Genomic DNA, 10,048 nt, shown 5'->3' on the forward strand with positions numbered 1-10,048 from the left:
GGAAAAAAAATAGATAGACGAATAAGCAGCTAGGAAAGGAGTGGAAGAAGAAAAATCGATAAATGGGTGAATTGCGAGACAAAATGATGGGTTAGGGTCGTTGAAGAAAAAGAGAAGGTAAAGAAAGAAAGTAGATTAATGAAGAGATTAGCGGATAAGGCGAATAAATAGATGAGAGAGAGAGAGAGAGAGAGAGAGAGAGAGAGAGAGAGAGAGAGAGAGAGAGAGAGAGAGAGAGAGAAAAGAATCAAAATCTCAGAGGAGACTGTATCGGACTCGGAAAAGGTTTATGATAGATTACGGATTGTAAAAGGGGTAAGAGGGGAGGGGGTGAGGGGATGGGAGAGGGGGAGGGGGTGGAGAGGGGGTTTTTAGGATGGTCATGTTGAGCGTCCAGATGGCAATGGCGGGGGGGGAGGGGAGGGAGGAAGGAGAGGTGACATTTAGTGGCGTTGCTCTAGCGTATCATTTTATTTTTTATTTTTTTTTGTCTTTTGTTTATTTTTCTTGTTTATTTGTTTTACACTGTATGCGAATTGTGAAATGGATTAAAAAGGAAACTACATTTTAAATAGACGGAAAAAGAGGCAGAAAGCATCGACTTGCCTAATACTGGTGGGGATCCCCCCCGTTCTCCCCCTCCCCCTCCCTCCCCCCCTCCTTTTACGCATGTTGAGGAGAAGGGGTAGGAGTAGGGGGGGGGGGCGGGGGGCGAGGGGTTGTAGGCGGCGTAGGGGAGTCAGGTGAAGGTCATTGAAGGTTAGTGGGACTCTCCTCTACATGCTCCTGTCTGTTTGTTTGTCTGCCTCTCTCTCTGGTTCTCTTCTTCATTCATTCGCCTGTCTATCCTTCGTATCTCCTTCGATGCCGGCTTGTTGTGTTTTTATCGTCGTCTTATTTTTCTTCATTTTTGCATTTTTCTTAACGCGCGCGCGCGGGCACACGCACTCGCACACACACACACACACACACACACACACACACACACACACACACACACACACACACACACAGAGAGAGAGAGAGAGAGAGAGAGAGAGAGAGAGAGAGAGAGAGAGAGAGAGAGAGAGAGAGAGAGAGAGAGAGAGAGAGAGAGAGAGAGACTGACTGACTGACTTAGTGTAAGCGAGAGAGCGAACGAGAGAGAGAGAAAGAACGTGCGAACGAAGGAAGGGAAGAATAGAAGAAAGAAATAGATTCGTGAGTATGAAGGTGATTGCAAGGTCATCGCGCCCTCGCCCGCCTCGTTCACGCCCGTTACCGCTGATCGGCTGAAGACGCACACTTTTACATACTCACATACGCACTTAACCTACATACACAGGTACACACACATGCATACATACATACTTGCATATATACATGGGTATATACATGGATTGATTCATATGCGCATACATACATAAATACGTATGTAAGTACAGACATATCTTTGAATATGTATGCATTTATATATACGTAATCATACACGTACACGCAAACGCGTACATACTTGCACTCCAGGACAATAATATTTATAAACATACACAGAGACGGACAGATCACCTGATACCTTAACCCTTGAGTCGCACCCCCCCCCCCTCCCCTCCCTTCCCCTTCCTCCCCCTCCCTCCCCTCCCCTCCCTCCCCTCCCCTCCCCCAACCCCAGGGCTCTATCCCAGGAAATAAAGTCTACTTGAAGCCTTTCCATCATGTAACTCCTCCTCGTTCTTGGATTCTCCTAATTTCTACTCCTTATTTGTTTTTAATTTCCATGTTTGCCCCATTTCCTGTTCCTTTCCCCCTTTCCCTCCTTTCACGTAATACCTTGAGGGGAGTGGAGGGAATGAGATGTCTTCTTCGCTCCCCCTTCCCCTCTCCCTCCTTCCCTCCCTCCCCCCTATTCGTCCTTAATTTCTCCTCCTGATTTGCTTTTAATTTTTATGTCTTCCCCTCCGCCCCCCTTCCCCCCCCCCTTTCCCCTCCCCTCCCTCTTAATTTTTTTTTTCCATTTTATGTCCATCTTACCTGGTTAATTACGTCCAATTGGTCAGGTGTTGGTGTACCTGCGCGGCCAGATTGCGTCTGTGCGCTTCCATTGGCCTGGCCGGGGGGGGGGGGGGGGTACTTGTGTGTGTGTGTATATATATATATATATATATATATATATATATATATATATATATATATATTAGTTGTGATTATGATTTTTTTTTTTTTTTTTGTTATCGACGTCGTTATCAATAATGTTTTTATCATTGTTGTTGTTATTATTATTATCGTTATTGTTGTTGTTCTTGTTTTTGTTACCATTAATAGTAAGGAGCGATGTCCCTTTGGGTTGAGTGAATGAGTGAGTGGAAGAGCAGTGTGTGTTCGTTCGTCCGTTTGAGTGTGCGTGCGTGCGTGTGTGCGTGGGTTGTGGTGGCGGCGGCACCGGAAGCTTGGCCACGAACCTGCCAGATGGTGAGAAATTCCCGACAGTTGCGACTAGGACACTGGCAGTACTTCGTCTTCCTTCCTCCTCTTCTTCGTCTTCTTCTTCCTTCCTCCTCTTCTTCGTCTTCTGCTTCGTCTTCTTCTTCTTCTTCTTCTTCTTCTTCTTCGTCACATTCCTTCTCCCTCGTCATCGTCTCCGACTCATTCTAACACCTCTTGCATCTCCTCCTCCTCCTCCTCCTCCTCCTCCAATTCATTCATTCACTGCACACCCACACTATCTTCCCCCTCCCTCCTATCCCTCCCCCTTCTCTCTCCTTCTCTCCCTCTCTCTCTTTTTCTCTCTGTATCTGTCTCTTTCCTTTAACTGTCATCGTCGTTCCTTATCGTCCTTTACTCCTCGCCCCGCCCCGCCGTCGCTTCCGTCCGCCTGTCGTCCCCGCCGCAGAGACCGCAGAAACATAATTGATTATTATGTCATTATCTGCCTAATTATTTGTTGGCATATTCCTTAATGGGTTTTTGGGATCCTTACTCTGCCCTGGGAGAGAGAGAGAGAGAGAGAGAGAGAGAGAGAGAGAGAGAGAGAGAGAGAGAGAGAGAGAGAGAGAGAGAGAGAGAAAGTGGTCCAAGCAGAAAGAGCAAGAGAAAAAGAGGATGGAAGAAAAATCGTCAAATGTGTTTTTACCTCTTGATTGTCCTGAGAAAGTTCGAGGAATAGAGCAGGGGTAGGGGGGGGCGGGGGTGGGGGGAAAGGGGACAGGGCAGCCCCTCCCCTCCAAGGCAGAGAAGGGGAGGACAAACCAGTGTTCTCAGGGAAGTGCAAAGAAGGTCTCGGTGGGACTTTTACAAAACGTTCCAATCCTGAGGAATTGTCTCATCTGAGTTTTTTCCCTTGTGCCAGAGGATGGCTTAAGGGAGGGGGGATGAAGAGAGGGAGGAAGGGGTGTGGGAAGGAGGGGAAGGGGCGTGTGGAGGTAGGAAGTAGGGGGAGGGGATGGCAGAAGGAAAGGTGGAAGGGGATTCTGTCTTGGAAGACGTGTTTTATCATCTCGAGGGGCGCCAGGTGTTTGATGGGTGATGTGTACTTGGGGCCCCGGGACGCACGCCCTCGCGGCTTTATCACTTCCTCTTCTTCTCACGCCCCTCCTCCTACTTTTTTTTTCTCTCTCTCTCTCCTCCTTGTCCTGTCCTCCCCCAGTTTTAAACCCCTCCTTCCCCTGCTCCCGCTCCGTGAGGCTTTTCCACGTATGTTTTCGTTTATCTTTCGTGTCTTACCCCCCTTTTCCTTTTTCTTTTTCTTCATTCAGTCTTTCCTCTCTTACTGTGTCCGCGTGGGGGAGGGGGTGGGGGAGGCGGAGAGTTGGTCTGGTACGTGATCCGGATGTTATCGTAGGCAGACGGAGGAGGAATGAAGGAAGGAAGGGGGAGGAAGACAGGGAAAGAAGGATTGAAAGAAAGGGGAGCGAAGGGATAAGAGGAGAGGAGAAGAAAAGGAGAAAGAACAAGGGTGGGAGAAAAGGAGATAGAGGGAGAAGGGTTAGGAGAAGGAAGAAGAGAGGAAGTAACACAATTAGGGGGGAAGAAAGAAGACAAGAGAAGAAAAATTGGAGAGAGAAAGAGAGAGAGAGAATAAACTGGAGGAAGGGACAGGGAGGCGGCGTCGTTGAATGGGAAGGCGGGGGGGGGGGGGGGGATTGGCCCCTTTCAGCAGACCCCGAGGTTTGTGTTTTGGACGCCCTGGGCTAAGGAAGGAGACGTTACCTGTTGGTAGGGCGCGTTGGGAAGGGGGTAGGGATCTTGCCCTCCCCCTCCCCCCATCCTCATCCTCATTTCTCCCCTCACATTCTCTGTCTATCTGTCTATCTATCTGTCTATCTCCTTTCGCCTGATGGTTTCGAAAGGGAAAGAGGAGATGCCACGCAAGGGGGTGGGGGTAGCGACAGCAGGCAGCAGCAGGCGGCGGTGGCGGCGGCAGCAGCAGCAGCGTCGTGGTGGTGATTGATGTGGATCGTCCAGCAGAAGCGGCGGCGGCGGCAGGAGCAGCAGGAGCAGGATAGCCACCGTCTGCCACGCCGCGTCACGCTCGAGCTGCGGCGAAGTCAAGGCCAGGCAGGCCCTTGCCCGCCGCCGCCGCCTCCCGCCCGCCCGCCCTCCGCGAGTTCGACGCCCCACGGGCTCCGCTGCGCCGTCGGGATTGCTCTTCTGCCGCTGCTCACGCCGCCCGGGGAGGGCTTGGTTATCTACACTTGTGTGTTTACTTTCTTTCTACTTTTCTTTCCCATTCTCTCTCTCTCTCTCTCTCTCTCTCTCTCTCTCTCTCTCTCTCTCTCTCTCTCTCTCTCTCTCTCTCTCTCTCTCTCTCTCCCCCCCCTCATCCTTCCCACCAGTTTCATTCATCCTTCTCCTCGGATTACCAACCTCCTCTTCCCCTCCGCCTCCGCCCCCCCCCCTCCTCCTCATTACTTCTACGCCACATCTTTTCACAATTCCGAATGATCGATTTACGTCATCGTTTTCCAGTACTTGAGCGACGGCGGTGTACAGGTGACAGGTGGGGGGAGGGAGGGAGGGAGGGAGAGAGGGGGGAGGAGATGGAGGGAGTGGGAGAGGGGAGGGGAGGGACGTGGAGGAAGGTGGTGGGGGGGCAGGGGCTGTTACTAAAGAGTGACAGGTGAGGCGGAGGGGGAGGGGGAGCTATACAGGTAAAATCTGGCATTGGAGAGTGTGAACCAGAGCATGAGTTTTGGCAGGAAGAGAATTACCCTCTTGGTAACGCGAATTACGTGAGAGAGAGAGAGAGAGAGAGAGAGAGAGAGAGAGAGAGAGAGAGAGAGAGAGAGAGAGAGAGAGAGAGAGAGAGAGAGAGAGAGAGAGAGATTGCCATTTATGTTTACTGTTTGTTTGTTTGTTTTTCGTTATTGGGATCTATGTCTTTTTACTCGTCAATCACTCTGCTGTCTGTCTGTGAATCTTTCCTCTATCTATCAAGTATCGAGGAAGAAGAAGAAGAAGAAAAAGGTGAAGAAGATAGAGAAAGAGAGAGAGAATGAAGAGAAAAAAAAATGAAGAAAAAGGGAGCAGAAAAGAAAAAAAGAATGTGAAGAAAAATGGAAGAAGAAAACGGCGAGGAAGAGAATGAAGGAGGAGGAGGAGGAGGAGAAGAGGGGAGAGAATGAAGGAGGAGGAGGAGGAGAAGAGGGGAGAGAATAAGAGGAGGGAAGGAGAAAGGAGTGAAGAGGGGTGAAGGGGGGGGTGAGGGGGGGAAGGAGGCGGGAGGGGGAGAGGAAAGGCAGGCACTTTGCAGGCCTCTACAAGGAAGTCTCCTAAATAATCGACAGGAAGAACCAGTTAAGGAAGAGTTATATGGATGGACGATGAACCCCGGATATTTTTTTTATTTTTGTTTTTTTTCCCTCATTTCCTTTGATTTTTTTTTTCTTGGAGGGGGAGGGAGGGAGGAAATTGTGCCACTATAAACATTTGTTGTTTTTGTTGTCAGATTGTTTTGTGTTGTTTTTTTTGTTATTTCTCTCTCTCCTCTCTCTCTCTCTCTCTCTCTCTCTCTCTCTCTCTCTCTCTCTCTCTCTCTCCCTCTCTTTCCCTCTTTCTCTCCCTCTCTCTCCCTCTCCCTCTCCCTCTCCCTCTCCCTCTCCCTCTCCCTCTCTCTCTCCTTCTCCCCACCTCCTCCCAAATCAGAGTTATATGTGTTTGAGACCTCCATAGGCACATCCTCACTTCAAGCCTGCCTTCCTCATCTGATTAATTTCGCTTCACCCTTCCCATTCCCCCGTCTTTTATCCTCCCCTTTTGTTCCCTCTCTCTCTCTCGTTTTTTTTTTTTTTTTTTCTCTCTCTGTTCGCATGCCATCCGTCTTTTTCCGTGTGTCGTTATTCCTTCTGACAGTTTGGAAGGAGAAGGAAGGAGAAGAGAGGGAGATGAAAGAGAGAGAAAAGAGAGAGAGAGAGGGAGGGAGATGAGAAGAGAGAGAGAAAAAAGGGAGAGAGAGGGAGAGAGAGAGAGAAAAAGAACTGAGAAAAAAATGGTAGAAAAAAAAAAAACGGTAAAAAAAAAAACAGAATGAGAAGGGGGAGGGGAAGGAATGGGAATTCTCAGAGACTATAAAAGGAAGTTTGGAAGCATGGGGAAAATGTACCATACATACTCAGAAATTCTTTACTGTATACTCCCTCTCCTCCTCCTCCTCTTCTTCCTCTTCTATAACCTCTCATATACTTTATACCCCCAACACTCACACATATACTATCTCCTCTCCAACAAATACTAGATCATATAAATACATGCTTCTTCTCAAAACTTATTCACATAATTAGTTTATTATTAGTAGTGGTCTCATATCCTCCTCCTCATATGCTATATCTCATAAATCCCACCTTCCTCTCTCCTCATCTCTACTTACTCCTCCTCCTCTCTATCCTCCTCACTCATCTCTATTTTATATATAATATACTCGCATTTCTTGCCTCGTCTACAGCCGCCTCTTTTAGCTTCAGAGCCCAGAACTTCCTGTGGGCCTCCTCTTTGTCCTCAGTAGTCCCTCCCCCTCCACTCCTCCTCAAACCCACTTCTTTAATTATTCTCTCGCTCTGTTTTTCCCAAATTTCTCTCCCCTCGGTCTCCATTTCTTTTCCCTCTGCCCTTCCAACCTCACCCCTTCCCACCTCTCTTTCTCTCTCTGTACATATGCTGCCTATAGGCTCCCAAAAGTGACAGTGTGACATGGCGGGTCTCTCTCTCTCTCTCTGTCTGTCTGTCTATGTCTGTCTGTCTGTCTCTCTCTCTCTATATATATCTCTGTCCCCTATCTTTTTTTATTTTTATTTTTGGTGTGCGGAGGAGAGGGCAGGAAGGAGCAGGAGGCAGGAGGAGGATATCTGTTTGACAATCAAATAGGCGCTTGTGGTGGTGGTCTCAATTTTTCTTGTTTTTGTTCTGTGACGTCTCCAGGATGAATGGATAGAGAGATAGATAGATAGATATAGACAGAGAAGTTTCTTTTAAACTTCCTCTGCCTTCCGTTCATCAATAGTTGTAGCTGCACATATATCTTCTCTGCCGCCGTTTGCTCCCCCTCTTGTCTCGTCTTCCCCCTTTGCACTCTATCCCCTTTGAGGCGAGAGAGAGGGAGCGGGGTTTCCGTGGCCTGTGAGCCCAGTTCTGACACACGAGGAAGGAGGACAGAGAGAGAGAGAGAGAGAGGAGAGAGAGAGAAAGGAGGAAGGAAGGAGGAAGGGAGGGAAGGAGAAAGGAAGGAGAGAGGAGAAAGGGAGGAAGGAGGAGGGTTGAGGACAAGGAATAGATGGAAAGGCTAAACGAGAAAGAGGCAGAGGGTGGGGAGGGGATGAGGGGAGGAGGGGGCGCAGGCTCAGTGAAAAATGTAGTTGGTTGTGCTGGCAGGAAGGGAAGGGAGGGGGGGAGAAGGGGGCATTGAAAGCAGAAGGAGGAAAGAGGCACAGGAGAAGGGGAAGGGTGGAGGCAGGGGAGGATTCCCCAGAGTCACGTTGGCAGAGGGGAGGATTCGCTAGGCCTAATCACGAATTTCGTTTCTCCCTCCCCCGTCGGTTTTGATGGCCGAGGGCGCTGGCTTTGGCAGGCTGGGGGGAGAGGAGGGATGAGGGAGGAAGCCCAGGGGAGGTGCCGAGGAGAGGGTTGAGGTCAGGAGGAGGGGCGGAACATGAAGTGTGGAGCAGAGCAGTGGAAGGCGAGGGGTGAGGTGATCACTGATGGGTAAGGATGGATGATAAAACAGACCAACACCTTGCCCAGCAGGAGGGGTGACAGGTATGGCTCGCCTCTGACCTCTCAGGCCTGGGCTAGCCTCGAGCTCTTGGGGGGGGAAGTGCAGTCCAGGTTGCTACTTTGGAAGCCGGACTGGCGTATCAAGGTTCCAAGGACGCCGTCAAATTCTCTCCCTCTCTCTCTCTCTCTCTCTCTCTCTCTCTCTCTCTCTCTCTCTCTCTCTCTCTTAATTTTTGTCGGAATGATATACCCTCGTTGTGTTTGTTAGAGAGCGTTATCAGCAGGGAGAGTTGCATAGCATACCTTTACGTGTGTGTGTGTGTGTATTTGTATTTGTGTGTGTTTGGTTCCACAATCGATACAGGCGTCTGGTTGCCCTCGAAAGCTCGCGTGGAGAGAGAGAGAGAGAGGGGGGGGGGGCAGCACTGCTACCAGAGGGCGAAACATAGTGGGTGCGGGAGTACTGGACTGACAACTCCCCCTTCTCCGCCTGCTCTGCGCCTAGCTCAATATATCGCCTCTTCGCTTCCTCTTCCTTTCTGCCCTCTTCCCCTTCTTCCGCACTTTCCTCACCTGTTCGAATACGCCAGGTAGCAGACAGGCGTGCCTGCCTCATTGATCAAACAACCGACGTTGATTGGTGCACCACTGCGAATAACGCCGTGGGCGAGGGGCCGGGGGCTCGTGTCGGCTGCCGGACCGAAAAGGGGTTTGGGATGGGGGACGATAGGCCTAAGGCACGCCGTGCACCGCAGCGCGGTGGCAACAGCAGTTCCTCGGCATCGCCGCCGCCGGCCTCCGCGCCGTTTCAAGGTCAAGGGAAGGAGACCAGGCCTATGTTCGTCATGCCAGGAAGAAGGCCGCCCGTCCTGGGAGCAGCGTCTGCCGTCTTCGTGGATGTAGCCAGATTGTGGTTCAACTCGGTGAGCATCGTGACCAACAATTGCTTTCACGGCTTGCAGGGGACGAGATCGTGCGTGGTGACGTGGGCGGCTCGGGGCCATGCGACGTCGACGCAGAGAGGCAACAGCGGCAGGAAGCGGCTTGGGCGTGGCGCCGAGGTGGCCGTCAGGGTGGTGGTCTGCAAGACCCTACACCGCCTCGCGGCGCATGCGCAGCGGCTGCGCTGCCGCCGGCAGCGGGCGGCCAGCAGCAGGCTCCGGCTGGCGCAACACCTGAGACGGGCGGCCGCGTGTTCGGGCCTGACGCCGCCTGCAAGGCGCCGGCTTGCTTCGCTGAGCGCAGCGCTGGGCCTGGCACAACTAACCCCGCTCCGACTGCGACGACCCCGAGAAGCGGCATCTGCACAACTCGCTTGAGCGCATGCGGCGCGTGGACTTGCGCAACGCCTTCGAGGAGCTGCGCGTGCGCGTGCCCGACCTCCAGGACCGCGAGAAGGCGCCCAAGGTGGAGATCCTGAAGAAGGCGTCCGAGCACTGCCGGGAGATGATGCAGCGCGAGCAGAGCCTCTTGCAGGAGAAGGAGCGCCTCAGGAGATACGAGAGCGAGCTGCGGCGGCGGCTGCAGGCGCTGCAGAGTAGACACTAACTGCGTCGTCGCCTGGTCGTTCATCGCGGTCGTCGCTTGTAGCTGGGCATTCGCGAGAAGGCGACGCCGTCCCCCTCTCCCCTCCCCGACCACAGTGGTGCCTGCAGAAGGGTCTCGATGCGCAGTGACGGTAGCCGCCTCCGCCTCCGCCTCCGCCGCCGGAGAGTGTGCGTCGGTGTGGCTGAGAGGCTTCGTGCCGGGCATCGGCACCGGGCAGCAAGGTCCCCTTCGTTGAGGCCCGGCGATTCTCGCCACCTGGAAGGCCTCTGCCTCTGCAGGTGCGGCGGCGGCGTGGCTCCGCCCACAGACTAAGTAGGATCCA

General features: G+C 52.0%; 1 protein-coding gene across 1 annotated transcript in view; it reads left to right on the plus strand.

Moving 5' to 3' along the window:
* LOC113825016 (uncharacterized) overlaps positions 1 to 9,745 on the plus strand; it is a 17,687-nt gene extending 7,942 nt beyond the window's left edge. Inside the window, exons 3-4 of the mRNA XM_070116805.1 lie at positions 8,769 to 9,392; positions 9,448 to 9,745. Of these exons, the coding sequence (XP_069972906.1) occupies positions 8,769 to 9,392; positions 9,448 to 9,726 (903 nt within the window). The 3' untranslated portion in view covers positions 9,727 to 9,745. The remainder of the gene's footprint in view (positions 1 to 8,768; positions 9,393 to 9,447) is intronic.
* The last annotated feature ends 303 nt before the right edge of the window (positions 9,746 to 10,048 follow it).

Source organism: Penaeus vannamei, chromosome 39 (genome assembly GCF_042767895.1).
Source record: "Penaeus vannamei isolate JL-2024 chromosome 39, ASM4276789v1, whole genome shotgun sequence".
In the NCBI taxonomy this organism is placed as follows: Eukaryota; Metazoa; Arthropoda; class Malacostraca; order Decapoda; family Penaeidae; genus Penaeus; species Penaeus vannamei.